The 23,869-nt window shown below is 40.2% G+C and overlaps 1 protein-coding gene across 1 annotated transcript in view; it reads left to right on the plus strand.

Moving 5' to 3' along the window:
• The window catches only part of PAPSS1 (3'-phosphoadenosine 5'-phosphosulfate synthase 1), a 269,730-nt gene that overhangs the window by 122,148 nt on the left and 123,713 nt on the right, over nucleotides 1-23,869 (plus strand). Inside the window, exons 8-9 of the mRNA XM_085641395.1 lie at nucleotides 4,592-4,797; nucleotides 17,209-17,344. Of these exons, the coding sequence (XP_085497521.1) occupies nucleotides 4,592-4,797; nucleotides 17,209-17,344 (342 nt within the window). The remainder of the gene's footprint in view (nucleotides 1-4,591; nucleotides 4,798-17,208; nucleotides 17,345-23,869) is intronic.

Consider the following 23,869-nt stretch of genomic DNA (forward strand, 5'->3'; position numbering starts at 1 on the left):
TGCATTAACTGTCCACAAACCAGCTACCTCTCCTATCACCTTTTGGCTTTATGCTGGGCTTTGACCATACAGAGTGCCTTGCTGCTTTTTGGCTTGGGTTGAGCTATAGATGCCTTATACTGCTGAATGTCTTCTCCAGGTGGTCCTCTAAATTGTCACTTCAATTTCAGCCTTGTTGTTACGATTTATTTTAGGGGCAAATGAGCTTGTAATTGAGACACATGTATATTAAGTTATGCGCTCATTTACCCAGCAGATAAATATGCAGGTATCCACCTCCGACCAACACAGTCCTATTTAAATAGGTGGATACATTGTCACCACCTATACCGACCAGTATCTAGTGGTTGAAGTCCCCAGTCTTTCTTTTACTTTCAAAGCTGCAGTTTATTGGGTTCGAAGGATTTAACATGTTGTGTGACAGCTGAAAACAAGCACAATGTGGGGTTATTCCCCTTTCCTTCGCTGTGCAGCCCTTCAAGGCCTTTCGAACAACCTTTAAAACATGGTGCTATGCAGCCTCTGCGTGCACCTCTTTTAGGTGTACTCTGGTAATAATTATATGCCTGACTGAGAGCGGCACACTATTAAAACTTGCAAGTAGGTCAACAGTTCCATTTAGAGTGCAAATCCAATTTACACCCGAATCAGGATTACAATTCTTTTGCAAATTGCCTGCTGCACTGGGTTTTGTAGTCAGTTTGTACCGTGTAAAAGTCAGTACAAGTTGTGCAGGCCAATCTTCACAAATTTCGGGTTTGCGCACCTCAGAACAGGCAAATCACATGCACTTAGCACCTTGTCCCCCATTTGCAGGGTTGAAATGCGGAATGGTGTAGTATTTAATATCTATCTATTACCGCTGCTGTAGTTACATAAGTTGCGACTGTGGAATTACCACACACAGGGACTCGTGTACCAAGGGTTTTAACTTTTTCAAACTCTCTGATTTGGTAAATCAGAAGTCTTGCGAAACCTAAAATCCTTTTTCAAATGTACTATGCCCATAAAACGATTCAGAAATATTTCCAGAATCATTGGTTTACAAAACCATACCAAATCGGTACTTGGGAATGGCATTTTTAGGACATCCGACTGAATTCCGGTTGCAAAACAGTAAGATTGTATCGACTACACAAAGGATATGGTGACCCATTCACAAACGGGAAGGGGTCCTCAAAAGAAAAACAGTCTGCATGTTAAATTTTTTTTTTATTTAAAAAAAAAAGCCTTATTTAAAAGCAATTACACAGCTAGTGATCTGCTGAAGCCAGCAGGATACCATCCCTGTGATGACAGTAAATCATAGTGGGCTGCAATTTGTGACCTCCTTCATTAATATTCATGATGTATTTAGAACTGCAACCCACTGTGATTCAGTAGTTTGTGAACCGACCTATTAGTACATAGATCGGTTTGAAAAATACGAATGCATTCGGTAAAAGTTGTGACCACTTTTACCAAACTCAGTCTTGGCATGAAGCCTTGACCGTCTGCTCAGTTTGAATTGACCTGTAGTATTTCGCTCAGTAGAACTACATTGTAAATTCTCTTTGGAGCAAAAGGTATTCTTAGACGCTGATGACCTCCATTTGGGGTGAAGGTGGGGCCCTCGTGAAAGTAATTGCCATGCTGCATTGTGTGGAGCGTGCTGGAAGATTTAGCTCCCTCCTGCTTTTATTTGTAAATTGATTACTTGAGGCTGGCTAAGATGATAACAAACACATGGTGGTCTTATGTGCAATTCTTTTTAGTATGATGAGTGAGTGGTGTCTGGGATTTGTCATTGGCAAAGCAGGAATGTGCACAGTGAACCAATGAATTTAGGAAATGTTTGAAAACAGTCTATCATAAGAAAATCAATATGAAATCAGACTTGTAGTGATGAAAAAGTTTCTTTTGATAAACCACATAATTATGAAGTGGTCAGTAAAGCATTGTTTTTTTCCTTGGTTAACTGTTGATTGAAAAATGTGTCGCATAAGTAAGTCACACTGAAATAGTTATTTTCATAGGCTCTTTATAGCGTTTGCTTGCACCATCTGTAATAAAAAAAAAAAAATCAATTTAATGATGAACTGGTTTTGAGACAAAGCCAATATAAAGGTTATTAGCGTTTTAATTTTTAATTTATTTGAACATATAAAGGAAGGGTGTTGTACAGATACATGCTCAAGACATACTATACATGTACAGAAGTAGGCATGACATACCGACATGGTGCTGACAGAGCATTGTTGTGTTTTTTTTTTTTTTTTTTTTTTTTTTTTTTACAAATCAAGCTGACCTTGAGAACCAATCATTCATTGTCAGTTTATGCAATGATATTTGTATACTTCAACCAAGAGTACTCAGACATATATTGTTAGAACTGGTATCCTTGGCGTGGTTTACCCCCTATCTTTTTGCCTTCAGACTTCCTGTTCTTGTTGACTTCCTTTTTACTGGCCTCAGGACACCTTACCACCAGTAACCAGTGCTAAAGTGCTTTTCCTAAAACATAGCGGTACAAAAGGGGGTGGTGATGGACGGAGCATCAGAACCAATCAAACACTCGCACCCAGTCAACAGATCTGGGTTTGATCCATCACCATTCTTTAGCCCACTCTGCCACCCCAGTTCAGACTGATTTGCATATGGCCATGTATGAAGCCAGTATTTTTTTTTAATGAAGTGTGGATAATTTGCAGAAGAGAAACAATACAGACCGAGGAAAAGACATATGTGACAGAGTAGACTGCATTCAGACAGAGGAGACTTATAGGAATGAGAAGCCCGAGCGTGTCTTAAAAAAAAAAAAAGGAGGCGACAATTAGAAGTTATGTCAAGTCAGTGTTTCATGCATATTTATAAGAATGTAGAGGTAGCTTTTTGAGCCAGCATGCAATCTAAATATTGCAATTTGCAATGCAATAGGTCTCGCATTTGCGAGAGTTTAAGCTATTGGCATTGTAAATGACACTGCCTTTTATTTAGGTTTTAAAAACCAAAACATAAATAAAAGGCATTGCCATTTACAATGCCAATAGCTCAAACTCTCACATCTGCGAGACCTATTGCATTGCAAATGCTTGTTCTATTTGGATCTAATTTGTGTCAGCAATATATATTTAAAAAGAACTGAAAATTCAAACCTGTCTGATACAGAGTGAGAACCACCAAATACTGTTGTTTTCTAAAGTGCTCTGGAGGCTCCTTGACCGATGATGATGGATACAAATCCAGTACAAGAAATAATCGGATTCTTATCCTTCCTATTAAAACTGAATTTCAGCTGATGGAAGAAACTTTAGATTGTCACTCACCCTATCGGTCATAATCTAGCACCTGACATCATAATGGCTTGAGGAGTATCATTGATTGGGAGGACGTACAAAAGGGAGTAGGAGTCTTAGGGGGGTTAAAAGTCCATAGAAGATGGGGCATCGGTTGAATGTCGCATTGCAAACAACAAATGCACACAGCTAGGAGTAGGCTTTTCCATGACTTCCTAGCAGCAGCTGTTTAACGTGGTAAGCTCGGAGTACCGAGCTCTCGTGTGCACAAACCGTGCACACCTGCTTCGAGGCACATCAAACTTTGCGGCGTTACGGGTGACGATGAGGAAGATGAATTGGGAGTATTGCTTCATTCAGACTGAAATTGTACCTGCTGGCATACAAGTCATGGGGGGGTGGGGTACTGAGTTTCAAGATATTGATTTTTTTTTTGTTGTTGTTTGTTTCTTTTACTGAATGTTTCTTAAAAGGCAGCCAGACAGCACAGTGAATGCTAAAAAAATAAGAACAAAATACAGCAACAAGACATACCCTGAAGTCTGATTACATATTAGCTTCTGCAAACCAAAGGTTAAATGCATAGATTGAGCGCCACAGATGCTCATTACGGATTTATTTTTCTTTTCAGTTTTTACATAGCGCCAGTGTTTGGCCCAAGGGCATTAGGGCATTTTACATGAGTACCAGATGTGAGCGTTGAACTAGTTTTGAAAATTTCGGGAAGATTCATCAAACTGTGCCAAAGTTAATAGCAAAACAAAAAACTCTTTTCCTTGGAAACTAGATCCTAACTAGAACTACCTACTGGCAACCGCCAGAAGGTTATGTATGTATGTATGTATATATCTATCCCCACAAAGCTCCCAAACCTCCGTAAGTGAGAGAGCTAGCACTCGAAGGCAGGAAGAATTAAAAACCTATTTAATTGATGGAACCTCTCCAAACACAGCAACAAGAAAAAGAGACTCATTTCGGCTGTTCAACAGCCTTTCTCAATCAATGTGGTATCCGAGATACCGAGGTAAAGTAACTTTTCTGTTGGTCAATAAAGGAAAAATAAAACCCGTAATACCTCTTAAAGCGACCGTCCCTTTGCATTTCACCCTATTTTCCACTTAATCCATATCTCCTCCTTCCTCTATGACGTCATTTTCTGTTGCCTTTTCTTTTTATACTCTTTAACGCATATTTACACGAAACAATTTGTTTTCTATATCTGAATGTGCTTGGGTGCATGTAGAACTCTAACCTTATACTTGCATTTATTGGGATAGTATTATTTATTGTCCACTCTGCCTGTTTTTGGTGTATAGGTGGAGTCATCAATTTGTCCGTGCCTGTAGTGTTATCTGCCACCCATGAAGACAAGCAAAGGCTGGATGGGTGCACAGCATTCACCCTGGTGTATGAGGGTCGGAGGGTTGCTATTCTCCGCAACCCAGAGTTTTATGAGCACCGGAAGGAGGAGCGCTGTTCCAGGCAGTGGGGCACTACTTGCAAGGAGCATCCCTACATTAAGGTGATTATTCATTGAAAAAAAGTTTATTTGTACCTTTTTTAATATTCACCATATTCTGTTGTGGTACACTGATTTTATTTATTGTGAAGCATTTTCTATTTGTTTTAACCGTACTTTTTCACTGTAATACTCCCACTGCTTTCCCATGAATTGGATTTTCTAGTTTCGCAGATAGTGTCAAATAGTTGAATACATCTGCTAGATTTTGTTAACATTTTTTCTACACATTCTACGTTTGTCCTAATTTTTTTGTTGTAATAGGTATTTCACCGTTTATAAAAAATAATACGTTGTCTTCTTAAGAATACAATTTCTAGTCTCCCCATGTACACAAACAGAACTAGTTATGTCTAAAACGTGGCATTCTCATTCCATTATGTAATTAACTTAATTGTGTTCTACATAATCTTGAGCTGTGTAAGGAAATTCTGCTGGATGTAAAATGTTCATGCAGGAATATTAAATGCCTAGATGATATGTGCATGACAACTTGTACAGTAACCAACTAAGTGATATTTGACTATTGACGCCAAAATGATGAACCCCATTCTGAAGTAACGTAGCCTCGTGTTGCATGTATATCTGGGTTGGCGACTGTGTCCATTCTATAAAATATCTCAATATTCTGTATAATATCTCAATATTCCGTAGAATATTGAGATAGGGAATCTCAATATTCTGTAGAATATTGAGATCGGGATTGTTCCATAGTTTTGCTGAAGTTTTGGGCTAAGCATAGAGTGCCTCGCTGTTGCTGCTGAGGATTGGTTACCTTCCGCTTATATCTATTACTTGAAGATATTCTGTCTTTATGCTCATAAGGAGTATACAGAATATTGACTGGTCTCCAGCTTGTTATATCTTCGTGCCGTCAACTGTTACGCAACCCCACTGCGATTCAATCTTGTGATCTCAGCATTGAATGCAGACTTCTTCCTGAAGAAGTCTGGCCAACTAGCTATAGTGCTTCAGAGTGCAGCCAGAACATTTCTGTGAAGCCATATTGTCTTTCACGAGATGCACAAATTGGGGAATTGCCTTGCTGCTCCCTAGATCACTGTCATTTATAAGCTACACACCACCCTAATGGGAGAGAACATGCTCTGTAGACAACTGATGTAGAACACGTTGTAGTTTTAGTTTGTTAAACATGACCATAAAGGCATCCTGGCAGAGGAAATGTGCATACTTTCTGCCGGTGCCACAATAAATGTGTGTTCTTGCCACTAGTCTGGTCTGTGGTAGCATCAACATATCAAATGTTGGATGTCTGCCTAAACCAAAAAATGCTAAATCCTTCTTTGTTTCCCATTGGTGCTTGCCAAGGACTAGACTATCATTGTCGGTGTGTGGTGTATGTTGGAACTCGCTCCTTCCTGTTTCCTGTGCTTTTGGGTCCAACTATTACAGATCGTTCTAGATCTGCTCATAAACATAGGTACTGATCCGCAATCGCCAGGATCAAGGAACAGAAGAACATGTGATCTGTGTGTGGTGAACTGTGCTCAACACCAGGCCAACACGTCTTTCAATTCCAGAACACCCAGCTTCTTGTGCTTCTTGTTTCCATCATTCGACAGCCAAAATGTTAATCTTTTTAATTGCTGCCAAATGCATACTTCAAAATTTGATTGTGTTTGCATTTGGCACAGGCATGTGTGGGTAAAGAAGTCAAAATATGTCCGTCATAGATCATTGTTTTGCCAGAAACTGGAGAATCCACAATAGAATTGCTTTTGTTCTATCCTTACTAAATGTAGCAGGTGCACTTTAAGTTTGAAGTTGGTTACAGTGGAGGAAATCTACTATGAATAAATGAAAAGCTAATCTACTAGCTAGAGTTCAGAGCTAAGTACACACTGTTGAGTTGTCAGCCCTTCTATGCAAGCAGCTTAAATAAGGTGATGTGTTTACCAGGGGAATGAGCCATAGTCAGTGAAAGAATAATATTTAATGGGGTAGTTATCATCCTCTGTCAAACTGTTATCCGGCTTACTCAAGGAGGTGGAAATAAATTCGAAAATCATATTCACCTTAGTATGTTAACTCCTGGTGAACTCAATGTCCAGTAAGGGCCATTACTTGTAAACAAAATAAGTGATATTTATCTAAACTTAGGTGAGGTAAGGCAGTTTAAATTAGAGTAACGACAAAAAAGAAACTCCTTCCACCAGAGTTATAAATCCAAACTCATTAATAAGGGATTACGTGCTAGGACTCCTATTTTGTGGCCCTGTGGCTAATAGTTATTCTCTAAGGGAAGCTACAGGTTTTCATGGTTGATTGTTTCAAAAGGTTTCTTTACTTCCCACTAAACAATGGAACAGCAGAAACTATTTATTTGGTGACTTGGTGCAAAGCGGAATAATTCAGTGCCCTCCAGCCTCTTTGGCCGAGGTTTTTTTTTTTAGAACCCAAACACCGACTACCAAATTGGAACATGGCCCCATACAAAATCAAATTATCATCTTGGGATGCCCTGGCCATTTTTTAGGTCGAGCCTAGGCAGTGCATGCACAGCTCTGCAAGGAATGCTATATTCAGGTAGGAAGTTAAAGCTGCGTTCACTCTCCGCCCATATTTTCATTGGCTTGTGACATTGTCCACTGTAAACTTTGGCTGTTCATTGGTCAATAGGCTTAGTACTCCCTTAGTACCACCTTGTCTCATTTTGTAACCTCACATGGCGACATCCCTTGTTACTTGTGTTGTTACTTGGTAGGCTTTAATTACAGCCTCTGAGCACTATTTTCTCAAATAGCTTTGTCCTGCAGGCAGGACACGCTCTCTCCTAGCGCATTGAAGGAATTTTTTATAGCACAAACTCATTTGCAATGCAATAGGTGTCGAATTTGCGAGAGTTTAAGCTATTGACATTGTAAATGACAATGCCTTTTATCTATCTGATTTAAAAAACGCACATAAATAAAAAGCATTGTCATTTGCAATGCCGAAAGGTAAAACTATTGTAAATACGATACCTATTGCATTGCAAATGCTTGTTTTCAATAGTCTCCTGTTCGATTATCTGAGTTTTCCTACAACCCTTATGTCAGTATCTAAGTGGGCATAGTTCAGGGAATAGAACTAACTCGGAATCTTAACTATTATCACTGTTGCCAATTGATGTGGAGACAGCCAGTGATGTGATGGGCCTAGGCCGGGGTATCTGGTTGAGAGGCACACAACTACTTTGTACTCTAATCACCCTCTGTATCCTCACACGGTAGGTCCAGAGCCAGGTGTGGCCTTCTGTTGCATAGGAAGAACCAAAAGTTGATTGTAGCATCTATTTACATTGCATGGCTTTCTCTGCAAGATAGAGAAGAACAATTGCAGATCACAGGGGCTGCACTAAGGTACTTGATGCACAACAGGCTTAAATACAATGCGGCACGATGATAAACGTAATGTTAATTTTTCCACGCACCTTCAACTATTTAGTTTTTTTGTGGCCTGAGCTTGTGATGACCATGTAGTGGTGGAGGGGCTAATAAATCAGCTGATTGTAAGGGCATGTTATGAGTGATACAATGACCAGTACTTAATCTAATTAACACCTAATCAGTGTGTTGATGTACCATAATGTTCTGTCCTGATAAGAGACTCCAACGTAAAGGGGACCAAAAAGGTGACCAGTGGATAAGCAATTGTGAAACAATGCCCCTTTTTGTATGGTCATCCCCATTTTTGGTGGATTTTTTTGCTGTTTTTTGAACAGTGGGACACTGCTGCCCAGTATGAGCACCAACCCCTAAAACATGTCAAAATTGACTAAACTCTTAATTTGCATATTTAACTTGCTAAGTCCCTAGTATATGGTACAAAGAGTACCCAGGTCCTATTAGTTGAAAGTCACTAGTGGACGGCAGCACACATTGTGCCTCCGCTAGAGTGACAATGGAAAACATAACTGCAGGCCTACCACTGTATCCTGTCTGTGCAGTTTTAAAACTGCAAATTCAACCTGTCAAAATACCCCTTTTAAAACGCCTACACTCTCCTTTTAAATATTAATAAGTCACCCCTAAGTAGGCCTGAATGTGCAATGAAGCAGGGTGCACGGTATTTAAAAGTAGGTTGTGTAAAAGTTTAATCCGAAACATGTCCTTACAGTGACAAGTCCCCCATAAACCACTTTCCTGTAGCAAGGATAGCTGTTCCAAAGGAAAGCATTATAATAAAATATTAAAATTAAATAATGTTATCCCTGCTTAGGAGAAAGCAAAAAAGTAAATTTTTTGACCTGTTACATTATATATTACAAGCCCAATTCACTGTTAGAATTGGATTTGTACTAAATATTTTACAAACTGTACTTTAAAAAAGTTAATTTTTACCTGCCTAAGACTTCTAGAAACTGAATTGTATGAGCCTCCAATTGTCACCCAGGAGTTGAAGAGTCTCTTTGTGGTAGAACCTGCACTGAAAGCTGAGATAAAGGCCTTGGGTGTGGGGTGGTGTTCGATTTCTCTGATAGGATGGCCATCTGCTCAGTGCCCAGTAACTTAACTTCAAAGAGGCCTACACTGTCGCAGACAAATGTTGCTAATGCCAGGGCCTGTCCCTCCTTTGTCCATCCAGCCAGACAGGTACCAATCCGAGTGGGAGAGGGGCTGCCCTTAGAACTGGGTTTGAGTTCCAACAGAGGAGGGATTGCTCATTTTCCTGGCTTCACCTCTGGGGTGGGCACAGTAGATCTGCACAGAGGAATAAGAGTTCTGTCATGGTGGATTTAGGTAGAGAGGGGCACTGTGGTGTTGTGTGCAGTAGGGCACACATGAACTGCAGCAAATGCTGGGCAGGGTTACCTCATGACCCTTTTCCCTATTGGTTTGGAAGGGGCCAGGAGTCACCTCCACCCCATGGCTAGTGCCAGTGGCACCTCAGGGCATCCTCTTCAATACACTCCTGGAACTATGGAAGACCGAAGGACTACACTTGCTGTTGAGACCTGTGCGGGACGTGAAATGCTGGACATAGTCCCATTTGTACCCCGAATGAAGATTTGGACTCCCGACTGACGTCCTGCTAAGCTATAGGAACGGCTGAATTGCTGTAGAAGCGCTTTTCCTGAATAGCCCAGCTGACTGATTTCAACTGGACCTTCCATGGGCCTTGTAGGTGGCTTCTGCTGGAGTGAGGCCTAGTGCTGTTCCCGAGGTCCTAGCCTCCTTGGCTGTGCCAAAATGTACTCGTCTTAACATTCGGAAAAACCTGGGACTCAAAAACATTTAACTCCTAAGACCTCAAGAGGATCGAAACATACCAGCCAAGTCTATCCGACGAAGATGCATTGCTGCTAGGCCAAAGATTCAATTTGCTTTTGCTTGGAGCTTTTCCGCAGTCTCAAATCGCTTTCAGCAGGACTTCAGCTGAGAAGGTATCCAGCCTTGTGGAGCACGGTGCGGTGACAGTCTTCACCCTTGCCCCGCTGGAGAAATCCAAACTTTAAAAAAAGTGACTATGTCTAAATGTAGAAGTCTTTATTGGGTGAAGGCGCAAAAAAATAATCTGTCCGTGAAGGACTTTCCTTGGGTGCGAATTTTGAATTTCTCCCCTTTGAGCTTCCCTGAAAAAATTTAACAGCTTCATCAGGACTTTGTCTGACAGCTATCAAGCATAATTGAAACCTTCTCGGCCACAGTCTGTTACCATGCCCCTCTGAGAATTTTGAACTTCGATTTCCAAAACTAATTCAGGAGGTAAAACTTCCTACTGGGACGAACCTGGTTTCGGTATCAGACTAGCGCTCCATCGCGGTCGGCCTTAAATGGTGCCTTGGTCCTGGTCAAGTGCAACCAAATGACAGCAGTTGATGCATTTGATGCTTGGCCCTACTTTTATTCTAAACTTTAAAAATGTATATCTCTGGTTCCTCATATTGGATGTTTGTCTTTGTGGTGTAATTTTGTTAATTTATTCTTAATGTAAAATTATTATTTTTTAATTATAGTGGGACTTTCATTGATTTGTGTTCGACCTTGTTACTGTTTTGGTACTTCTAAATGCTTTGCATTTTCTCTTCATATAAGCCTGTCTGCTCCATATGTGTATTGAGATCAGGTTTGACTTGCTGAAACCTATACTAAACTTAACAAGAATAGTGACATAATACTTCTGGTGGACTACCATCCACCCCAATTAATAAACCTCTTTCTCACAGCAATTATCTGCAAAAACGGTGCTTTCTGTTTGATAACACTTCTTCTGGTGAATTGGATAAGCAACCATATGCAATAATTGCATACTTATTACATCAGAAAAATTTGTCATTTGAATTCTCAAGTGCATATATTGCCACACGGAGAGTTATCTCATCACATATTCTTATATCTCATCAGCTTAGCAACTACACAAAAAAGACTACTCAATGAATGGGATAAACTGCTGGAGTATCTAGAACATTGGCATTCTAAGCCCATATGTACAACCTTTCTATTTTGCGGCTCTCAAATTGCGATTATTTTGCGATTTTCAATTTGCTACTCGCAAAACAGAATATACTAATGTGCCTCAGACACATTTAGTGATACCCAATGGGGTCGCAAATGACATGCCTCATCAATATTCATGAGGGAGGTCGCATTTTGCGACCCATTGGGAATGGGCAATAACATAGGGATGTTGGCCTGCTGGGGACAACAGACCACCATGTCTGTATTTGCTTTCGAAATAAAGCAACGTTTTTTTATTTAGGTCAAGCCTAGCGGCAGTCCATATACGAGGCATGCTGTAGTAGAGGATGCTGTGGAAGCCTCGCCCATTCTCCCATATTTTTTATTGGCTCGTGTCCTTGTCCTTGGTAAATGCTGGCTTCCGATTGATTATGAGGCTTTTTAGTCCCTCCTTGTTACCGCCTTGTCGCCATTTGTTACCTTCCGTGAGAACGGGATCTTTTACTTGTGACATTACACGGTCTCCTTAAGTCAGTAAGCACTTTTTTCTTCGTAATGATCTTCTCTATTCCACCCACGATATCTCAGCAGGCCCTCTGGTTTTACTAATGTATATATTTAAATTATAGCGCGTCTCTTCAACTATAGCGGACACACTTATTTATTTTATTAAAAGTGCAGGCCGCTTTTGTTAGGGCCGCGAGGCACTGAAGGGGCATGCCAAACACGCAGCACTGCTATTTCCACTCCCCCACTGAAGAAGGAAAAAACAACATTTGCAATGTAATAGGACTCGCATTTACGCACATCCAAGCTATTGGCACTGTAAATGGCAATGCCTTTTATTTATGTTTTAAAAACCAACACATAAATAAAAGGCATTGTCATTTACAATGCTAATAGCTCAAACACGCGTAAATATGAGACCTATTTCATTGCAAATGCTTGTTTCCAAATGCAGCCCGTTTTCCTTAAAGGAAAACTGGATGCGTTTTAAAAGAAAAAAAATGGAAAGCCTTCTTTTTAATTTGTAAAAGCAGGCAGTGATCCATGGGACCACTGCCTGCTCTTAAAAAAATGTTTCACTGCTAAACACAAAGGGGAGGGGGTCCCTTGGGGACCCCTTATCCTTTGCGACTTGCTTACCACCTATTTGAAATGGGTGATAACTGCAATTGTTTTGCAACCTCATTTGTGGTAGCAAAACAATCCTACATCCCCCTACGACTTGCTATTAGGAAGAGACGCCCTTGGCATGCCCCTTCCCAGTAGGGACTCGCAAACCCTATTTTGCGAGTCTGTAATAGGTTACTGATTCGCAACATAGGGTTTGTATAGTCTACATCCCTTTTTAGCAGTCGCAAATGACCCGTTTTTCTGTTTGTGACTGCTAAAAACGGATGTACGTTTGGCCCTATATGCTCAACATTAATATGATTTCAGAAGCAACAATAGCTATTAACAATGACCATGTTCACAGGAGTAATTCCAATAGCAATAGAACACTTTCTGAACAAATGCTGGTAATAATCTAGCCATCACCCAGTCATTAGGTTTGTGATTATTTTATAGCATTTTCACACAGTATATATGAATACACAAAGAAAAGGACAAGGTGCACTGTGTCCCATGTTATGAAAGAACCCCTAAATCAGAATAGTTACAGTTTATACATATTTACAACAACAAAGGGGGAAAGGAATGTGTTTTGTAAACAACCATGTGTACTAATTAAGTCTAAAGATTATGGTAAATCTGTGTCTATTCCTGAATTAGGTTTTGTTAGGTTTGTTTGCGTATTTATTACCGATGACGTTTTGACCCTGTTGTGGACATATGATCTCAATATTGGGACAGCCTTGATATGTCGCCTTCACTGTAGTACGTGAATTTTACCCTCTAACATTAAAAGGGCAAAAAATATATTATGTGAAATAATCACTCCGGAACTAAATGAGGATATCCCTGAGTTAACAACACGAGCAGAGAGCCTAAATATGTTAATATTATTGTGAAGACCTGAGGATGGGTCTTTTCAATGTCATCCGCTCTTAACAATAATATCCTTCAGGCAGAAGTCTCGATGTCCGATAATGACTGAGGCGCTGTCGCCAGTGCGACTCGTGCAACTCGCTAAGATTCCCATCAGAAGGATATTATTTTGAAGACCCGGTGACATTGAAAGGACCTGTCCTCTGGCCTTTGCAATAATTTGAACCTATTTTGGTTCTCTACTCGTGTTGTTAACTCTGGGGTCTCTTAAACACAAAGCAAGAGGTGAAGAATGCTAAACCCTTATCCTCCCATCATTAATGTGCACACAACCAAGGGTTCCACAACTATCTCAGAAATATGATTGTTCTTTCACACAGAGAGAACTCTGGGAAAAGCAAGGCTCTCACCCACATGGAGATGTGGCATGCTTCATCATCGGGCTTCCCACACCTTGGACCCAAATGAGCCCAAGGTCGGCTTCTACCACACAAAGTGTGGGAGCAAGTTTTTTTTTTTTTTAGGAATAGTTATTAAAGGTAAAGTATATACTTCACGTCAACCAGAGATATGAAGAAAAAAACCTGTTAAAACTGCCTAGAGCTATCCCGATATATCATTTTTATTTGTGGATTCCCTGACCTGATTAAAAATATATATGTACACTTGGATGAAGTTGAGGAATTTAGTGTCCCTATAACCCCTAAATGGGCAACATGTTTTGGCCGTCCTAACTATGCCTGATAAGTGCAGCAGCCTTCTTCAGGACCTACAGTCTCTGGTTACTTAAGTGCCACCAGCCCCACAACTAGGCGTCAAGTAGCTATACAATATGCTGTCCTTTATATAACATTTAACTATTGTCAAGTAGATCCTAACTTTTTGTAACCCAAACAAACCTAAAACATGTAAGATAACTTCTTACATAACCTTACTCTGGAGATAAATCCTCTGTGGTGAAAAAAGACATGATGAAATGTCATGCATGTGTTCGCCCAGAGATATAATAAACATGCCATATAGCTTACTGATAATCTCAGACAGTTTTGTTCAAGTTGCGTAGCATGCACCATCATATGTGATAGGACAAGCTATGTTCCTTCTTACAGGAATGGTGCAGCCAATGTTGTATCCATTCAGAAGTGGTTGCACACCGATCACCTGTGAAATGAGTGTAAATAAACTCTCTAATAATAATCATCATATTTATGCAGTTTTAAAACCAAATATTAACAAAAAAAGGAAAAGAACAGGCTTGTTTTACCCCAGTGTGTGGGATAAATTCCTAACTTAGAGAACCCAAGTGGGCATCTATCCTGTTGTCACACTCTAAGGGGTATATAGGTCGAAGATTATTCAGAGTATCCCATTATTCGTGGGGGGGGGGGGAGGAGATGTTAATGCCTAGATAATTTACTGTAAAGAATTATGTCTACAGCAAGCAATCCTCGTATCCTCATTTTAGGGAAACACCCTTTACACGGCCATAGTATCATATTGGTTATTAATGCACCATCAATCAAGATGGCAGTTTATTAATAAGGCTCTGGTTCCTCCCCACATGTGAATAAAAAGGCCCCGAGTAACCCCACTTACTACACCAAGAGTCTGACGTAGCCGGTCAGTGCCAAGGAGTCCCCGCCGACGAGAGCGTTGCTGTGCTCCGGCCGCCATTTTTACCGCAAAGGTCAAAGGAGCATGCCTCAGCGTGGATCACGCTATGCATTCATTAGGTAATGGTCGTTATTTTTTACTATGTCTGGTTATTTCAATCCTACTAAACGCGGCGGCCTTGTTATGATGGCTCAGTTTGGAGTAATGAAAGCAGTTTGTTGACTCACTGAATGTTTATCCTTTGGAATTTGGAATCTGGTATTAGCAGTGTTCAAATAACTAGAGATGGTGGAAAATAACTCCACCTTTAGTAACGATTCTTTAAAAAAAAAAAAACCTTGCTCCTACACGTTGTGTGTTAGAAACCCACCTTGGACTCATTTGGGTCCTGGGTGTGGGAAGCCTGATTATGAAGTATGCCACATCCCGTGTGGGTGAGGGCCCTGCTTTCCCCACAGAGATTTCTGTGTGAAAGAACTATTATTTTTAGGTCGATCCTGGGCAGCGCATGCTGTATTGAGGTAGGGACTTAAAGCTCCGCCCACTCTCCGCCCGCATTTTTCATTGGCTTGTGTCATTCTCCACTGTGGCTGTTCATTGGTCAAAAGGCTTAGTAGTTCCTCTTTAGTACCGCCATGTCTCATTTTGTAACCTCCCATGGCGACACCCCCTGTTAAATATAGGCTTTAACTACAACCTCCTAGCACTATTTTCTCAAATAGCTTTGTCCTGCCTGCTGTTACAGGCAGGACACACGCTCTACTAACGCTTTTTAAAAACAAATTATAGCACACATTTGCAATGCAATAGGTCTTGAATTTGCGAGAGTTTAAGCTATTGGAATTGTAAATGACAATGCCTTTTATTTATCAGTTTTAAAAACAATACATGAATAAAAGGCATTGTCATTGCCAATAGCTCAAACTCTCATAAATGCGAGACCTATTGCGTTGCAAATGCTTGTTCTGAGATAGTTGTCGAATCCTTTGTTGTGTGTACAACTCCAGCATATCCTCATTGCGTCACTAAGTAAGTATTTCACATAGTATACTTGATGCTCCTTTGGTGTTGTTCACGGGTATATTTTGTGTACTTTTGTCAAGGTGACTTATCAAGGTGGTCCCAATGTTTATTTATCTTGATGAAACCCATATCCACAACAGTCGAAACATTGTCAACATAAAAAAAACATACAAACCTTCTAAATACCAAATTCAGGAATAGGCACGGATTTACCATAATCCTTGGACCTCATTATTACACATGTTTACGTTTCTTTTCCCCTTTTTCTGTTGTAAATATGTATAATCTGTAACTATTCTGATTTAGTGGGAGTATTTTCCTCACATGAGACTTTATCCTTTTCTTTGTGTATTCATAGATACTGTCCTAATATGCTACAAAATATCACAAAACCTATAACTTTGAGTGATGGCTAGGTTATTACCAGCATTAGTTCTGTTGCTATTGGAATTAATCCTGTGAACACAGTAACTATTTATTGCTATTGTTGCTTCTGAAATCATATTAATTTTGAGATATGATGCCAATGAGAACCAATATTTATATATTTTGTATGCCCTGGTTCCCATGGAGTAAAGTTCGCCCTTGTTTTTGTAAGAGGGCTATCTATACCTGCACAATCTTTATCATCAGACAGTAAGCGTAATTAGTAGAAACATAATATCATATAGATTTTCTGATGTATTTTGATACTTGTGTTAATTTTGAACGCAATATCTTTTGTGTATTAGGTGAGTGAGTGACAGAAATAGAGACAGATTAGGCTGCAAATAAGGGCCAGTTAGTTCACAGGATAGCCAAGGATGCACACACTGGAGTAGAATTGATAACATAAGTTTAGCTTCTTGTACTCGCTGTTGCAAATCGCACCTGTACTGCTTCAGGCTGACTAACACGAGTAAATAAAGTGATAGTTTTTCTCCTCAACCTCCCTTTCCATTACCCTAAGAGGAAATATCCATGGACATTGGAGGCTAAAGAAATGGTGAGAATTAGAACTTGAAGAAGCATGACCTGCGAAGCTACAGTTGTTAGAGATGCATGTTTTTGTTGTCTAAAAGGCTGTAGCCTCCAATTTGTAAAACTCTGTATTGACTATGAAGAACTGTATTCTCTTAAATTGCCACGAAGAATCCATCAAATTGTCTGAGGCTTCATATGTTTCTGCTTCCCGTGATTTCTGTATTTAATTTAAAAAAACTAGAACCACTTACTGCATGCTTCAGTGTCACTGTGGCTTCTCTGCCACAAACCATTCAGTTGTCCATGTTACTTCACCTTCCTTTTTTGTTTAAGGTTTGTGCCACCATGCTATCTCTTGTAATTGAGATATTGTTTTATTTTGTTTTCTCAAGTTTTTTGTTTTCACTTGTCCCTGATGTAGATGGTTCTGGAGAGTGGAGATTGGCTGGTTGGTGGAGATTTACAAGTCCTTGATCGTATTTATTGGAATGATGGCCTTGACCAATACCGGCTTACTCCCACTGAGTTGAAGCAGAAGTTTAAAGACATGAACGCAGGTGAGTTGGGCTCAACCTCTCAGTCACATTGCCTGCTTTAGTGACTCTTGCTTTTAATCCTTGGTTTGCTTACCTTTTGGCCCATCGCTGCAGGCATGTTGATGTCACCCACTTTTTGAAAATCTGTCTTTTATGTGATCTTCATTGATAAGTTGTTTTCTCTGAGTGATGTGGTACAAATGTCTTCTGTACAGGCTTCTATCACAAGTGGCATTGATTTTGCAAGAACGGTATGAGCTCCCCATAGAGGGGAAGGTCAAACTGGTGGGGGCCCTGCTTTCCCCACAGAGAGGCATGGCTTCTTTCTTGTCCTGTCAATAGTTCTCCCTTTAAATTATTATGGGTATGCAAATGTACAAATCCCCTGAGAGTCGGCCTGTTTGGCGGCCTGTTTGGCTCCACACTGTACAAGGTAGTAGTATGCAAAGGTCTTCCCGCCTTTTGCCAGGATAATGGACAGCTTAACAAAAGGTCCCCCAGCGCATTTCTCATTGACTTCTTTAGTGACCAGTTCTTGATGCCGAGAAATAGGAAAACATTGCCACCAAACAAAGAAGCACTTACTTCATATAGTTAAGAGGAAATACCCTTGTTTGGTGGAGATTTACCACTTTGTAGTCTTGTTGCCATCTCTGTAAGAGGATTCATGTTATCACAGCTTTCTGGTTGAAGATGCACGAGGAACAATTGCATTGCCGAAACGCATACAAGTTCACTGATGACGTTTCCTTGTGGTCCATTATAAAGGCTGTAATATAAAATACACACAAGACATTTAACTAATGAAGTAGCACTTACTAATTAACCAGTAGAAAGTACTCCAATTGGGTAGAGTTTTTGTGCAGAACTGTGGACTCTTGTTGGATAAAGGGGCAGGTGAGTTTCCATTCTGGCCCAGTCACTCACACAGCTACTGACACACCCACACAGATACTCGGACACTCACTTACACACCCATTGTGGCACTCTCACATCCACTCACACCGCCCCACAGACCCATACAGCCACTCACACAGCCACTCACAGACCTATACAGCCACCCACAGATGCATATAGCCACTCACATATCCACTCGCTCGCCAAACCATTCACACTCATTCACCCACAGAACCACTCACACCCTCTAAACTAATTACACACCCAATCATACATCCCTACAGCCACTTGCACACCTACTCACAGACCCATACAGCCACTCACAAACCCACTCACAGACCCATATAGCCAATCACACACCCACACAGACCCATACAGCTACTCTGACACCCACAAAACCACTCACACACACTCTCTCACAGGTTACAGGTTACAGTTAGGAAATAAAAAAAAAAATCACTTAATAAAAAGTTACAGTAATGTTAAAGTTAGGAAATAACATTAAAAAAGGAGAAATTCACTGAAAAAAACAAAGGTTACAGGGACGTTTTAGTTAGGAAATAGAATTAAACATACCTTAGAAATTAACTGGAAAAAAACAGATTACAGGGAAATATAGTTGGCCTCAGATTTCACACCGCTCAAAACCATAGAAATTCAGCAGTTATAGTTACCTGATCTAACTAGAACGTATGCCCCTGCAATGCACTGCTTATGACCTCACATATTGCATCACTCTTGATAGGATCAGTGACATCACTGATGACATATCACATGACATCACTGATGACCTCATCTACGGAACCACGGACACCTACACACCACTCAACCACTCGCACACCCACAGATCATAGTCACTCACACTCTGTCACAACCATACAACTACTCACACACACACACACACACACACACACACACACACATACAACCACTCACACACATACAACCACTCACACACATACAACCACTCACTCACCTTCACAACCACTCACACACCCCTAGAACCACTCGCACAGCTACTAAGACACCTACTCACATCCCCATACAACCACTCACTCACCCATACAACCATTCACACAGCTAATCAGACACCTAGAAAACTACTCACAAACCCATTCACAGACCCAGCCTGTCTTGTGTCTCAGTTAGGCCCAGTGTGAAACACTGCCATTTTACATGTACACATTTTTCCTACTTTGCCTTCTCCTTCACACGTTGACTTTTGACACATATTTGCCTGCATGACAGTGCAGGTTTAGTTTCCATGAAACTACATTTGCTTACAAATTCCACTACGTATGAACACTATCTTGACACATTGAATATATTGTACAAGGTCTGAACATACATTGTGCAAATGTGATTGCTCGTTGTTCGTCCGTGCAGCAACGCAGCTATCTTTAGAACCTAAACAGCGGCAGCCTGACTAAGGTCTCGGCTCGGAGCAATGATGCTTTTTGTTCAAAATATACCAGCCTTTCCGGGTTTAGGCAGAGAAGCACTTGCTGTCATTGCGAAGTCACTACATGCTGAAACCTCAACCCAGCTGGAACCTACATGCTTTCCCTTCAGGTAATGGGGGTTGGATCAATAGGGGGTTCTGTGGCAGAACACCCACACACACCATAGACTCTTAGGTTAGAGAATGCATAGTAGCAGTACGCTATCTAGATACTGGTTTATATGGTCGTGTATGTGTATATATATATATATATATATATATATATATATATATATATATATATATATATATTATATTATATTATATTGTTTAGCAAGATGGTGGAACTGTTCAATCTGCTCCCTGTCCTTATACTGCTAATTACTCTTATCTGCTTCTGACTATTGATCATTGCAACACATATATTCTATACAAGAATCACGATGTTTCAATAAATATTGAAAATGCCCTTCTGTGTATTCTTAGTATATTTCTCTGAGGGAGAGAGCACTAGTGACTGAGCGAAAGGGTTCTAGATCTGTTACCATGATTCCTGAGGGGGAATTAGGGCTGTCATGTTCTGTGGTTGCCCTAGCCATTCGCTACCTTCCTAGGTTTAGGGGTGATTAAAGTGGCACCGTGCGCTACGTGGCCTGTAAGACAACATCTCTCCGGAGGCGATGCACAGGATCAGTCTGGCACCATTCCGAAGTTTATGTTGCCCAACAAACGTGCCGTTCCTACTGAAAAAGGAAAACTACTCGACATTACTTCCACTCACATACTTACTGAAAGTCCTATACAGCCACTCACACACCCAGTGACAGATCCATGCAGCCACTCAGACACCCACCCACTCACACACTGATGCAGACAGTCACAGATCCACTCAGATGACATGTTGGAAATAGTAGCACTGATTAGTAGTACAGAAAGAAAAGTAATTTAACTTGTGCAGTGGTTAGTATATATCTTTAAGTCTCAGGAATGTTAACAAAACACACTCACTGGATGATTTCATTAGTGATTTAATTTGTGATGTCATCAGTGATGTCACTGACCATGTCATGGGTGATGTAATATGTGAGGTCAGAAGCAGTGCATTGCTGGGGCATAAGAAATAGTTGGCTCCGGATTTCTATGCTGAATTTCTATGGTTTTGTTTTTGTGAAATCTGAATCTAACTATAATGTCTCTGTAACCTTTATTTTTTCAATAGATAGATAGATCTGTTTTACTCCAATCCCTAAACCCTACCCACCTTAAACCCTAAAAATACCCCATGCAATGAGGACCGCATACATGCATACATCACATATACATACATACATACGTTCATACACGCACACACATGGCGTATACTTACATTTTCGTGGAATGGTTGCATGAAAATGACCGCATAGTTAAGGTTCTTTCCCCTTGATGCTAGTAAGTGAGCGAGTAAACAATAACTCTGTACATTCCTGCCCTCAAATTATTACTGCTCTGGTGATTTCTAATTCCACCACAAGTTGTTGCAAGGTCCTTGGAAACTAGTAATGCATTTAGCCTTTGCATTAAATATACAGAGTTACTAGAAAGTATTTACTTTTTATGTGTTTTTGTATTTTTTGGGATGTACGTATTCCCTGCAGTATTTTTCTAGATTGTGCCCTTTGTGTTCTATACTTGACTATCTCCATATGTTTTCTGAATATATGTACAATACAGGAATCTATTACGTCTAAAATCGTATTTAGACCATCTGGAGATGAATCTTGTAATCAATCCATCACTCATTTTTTCTAAATGACCTGCATCCGGCATAACTCCTGTGGTGCAATTTAATGTTAAGATTGTTTCAATATGGTACACAGTGCTCAAAATATGAACTGTGACTGACTGACTTGTAAATTGGAAAAACCTAAGTGATGGAAATGTTTACAGATTAATAGAGATCTGAGTAACAATGATAAATTGATTGAATGTAAACTGAACAACAGGCCAGTTTCCATTACATGGTTTTCATTGCACTGGGCTGTTTAGTTAAAATCACATATTTTCCAAGAGCATATAAAAACGAATGTAACGGCTTGTTTACATTTGGTTTGTCTGCAGTCATAAATTATGGTTAATGATTTCGCTTTTATAATGTAATGGTGATGTGTTTCCGTGAAGGCCTAGTTTTTAAAGCGTGTGTTCCTAACTCTAAATGCTTCTCCTTAACACTTAAGCCAATTTGAATTTGACTGTGGTTACAGCCTTGGTTGTGTATAACCTTGATCTAGCCGTTGTGATGACTTTGGTAAACGATAATCTCATTTTATTAGGTAACTCCCATGTTTGCATCCAGGAACGTATTGTATATTCAGGTATGGTGTATTCTGGTGATGGTGTCCCAAACCCGAGCTTGGGCTGTTCTTTAGACTACAAAATGGCTGCTTCAGTCATTGAAAAAAGAAAGTATTGGGCATTCTTTGAATCTAGTTTGTTTCGCAGCAACTTGCCAGCTGTCCCGAAGAATTTACATTTTTAAAACTGACACAAAAAATACTTTGAATGTAGTTTGCGATTATTGCATTGACCCACTAACTAACCGCAAACCCCCATGGTATTCATCACTGTAGCCTTCCTTTGATGCAAATAGACTCCGTTTTTGGTTTAATTCATGACTATTACAATGTTTGTCTGTTATGATGTAAAGTGCGTGCCCTACAAAATTGAAGGGTGAGTCTCCGAAACTGTTAGACGGTACTCCATGACCAATATGTTTTCAAATAGTGTTATTATGCAAAGTATTGTGGGTTATTCTCTACTTATTGCTGGTTTGATGAAAATGGGGGAGCAACCGAAAAATAATCTCACTTGAATCTGCTTCATATGTTTTCGCATTTTAATCCATACAGATATAATCAATCTTGATATTTGTATTTCATCGAACTGATCAATGGTCATTTTACTAAAAATAGTTATGTGGCTTTTATGTGGAGCGAGTTTACCAAGGAGTGAAGGGAAGCCCTACTTTAAGACATGACCTTGGCAGACCAGGCACATATCCCTACTTGTGCATAGGCCCAAAATGTCACGGTATTCAGTTTAGAAACCATAATTGATACACTGAGTGCCACACAGGCCTTTCTCCTCCACCCTGCAAACCTAACTGAGTGCTACTTGACTCAGCATATATAGTGAGAGAGCTCATGAACAGTTAACTGCTTCTTCCAACTGCAGTCCTGAATGATAGACAGTTTATTTCTCTAAATCATCAGAAAAGGGAATTACTGGTGCTCCCTCAAGCGAACATTCGACCCCTCACTACTGGATTTGCTGATTCATGTTCTGATAAACCCATAGGGCTCACTTTAGACTCTGCTCTTGTATACCCTATCACCCATCCCCTATTTCGACGTTACCCTCGTAGTTTGTGATAAGCTCTATTGGAAATCACCCTAACATGCTCAGTGAGGGTTCACTCTATAAATACTGCAAGTAAAAGTAGTGAAGACACCAAGAGAAATAAGAAAGCTCACGGAGAAATATCATACCATGAATGGCACTTCCAGCAGCCTGTAAGATTGCGATGATTTCTGAAACCTTGTTGATGGGGGAAAAACAAGTGCAATGACTTGGAAACATCAGTGAAAGCCAAAAAAACGACTGGACTCTTGAAGTTGAGGCTGCAGTATACCAGATGAGTTACTTTTCTCAAGTGGGCCTATACATCTTCATTAACTTTTAAATGTCTGAAAAAGGTGTTGGCAAAACGTTAATCTGCCCAAATATGAATACATAATGTCGGCAGAGAGACTAACTCTTTCTGATTGGGAGGAACCCAAACACCTTGAAAAGGAGCATCATGGACCGAAGCTTCAAGAAACACCTCATCACAAGGCGTAACCTCCACAGATAAATATGCTTACCGGACAAGAGAACGTTTCCTACATTTCTACTGGCTGTCATTCTAGAGCACATTGGGGAAACTGATGTCTGAAGCATAGGACTCCACAGTAGACAGTTGTTTCTCTATCAGATGAAGGAAGGGTGCAAAGCTCATGCCTTTTATGGATGCTAGAGTTGCTGTCTACTCAAACTGGTAGGACAGTGGTCTGAGCATTGAGAGACCGTGCAATCTCAATAGTTATGAAATATTCCAGCACAGTAACAAGTATTTGGGAATGGGAAACTATCCGTTATTTCCACCCAAAAAAGAGCAAAGTTGGGATGAATTC

Source organism: Triturus cristatus, chromosome 2_2 (genome assembly GCF_964204655.1).
Source record: "Triturus cristatus chromosome 2_2, aTriCri1.1, whole genome shotgun sequence".
Classification (NCBI taxonomy): domain Eukaryota; kingdom Metazoa; phylum Chordata; class Amphibia; order Caudata; family Salamandridae; genus Triturus; species Triturus cristatus.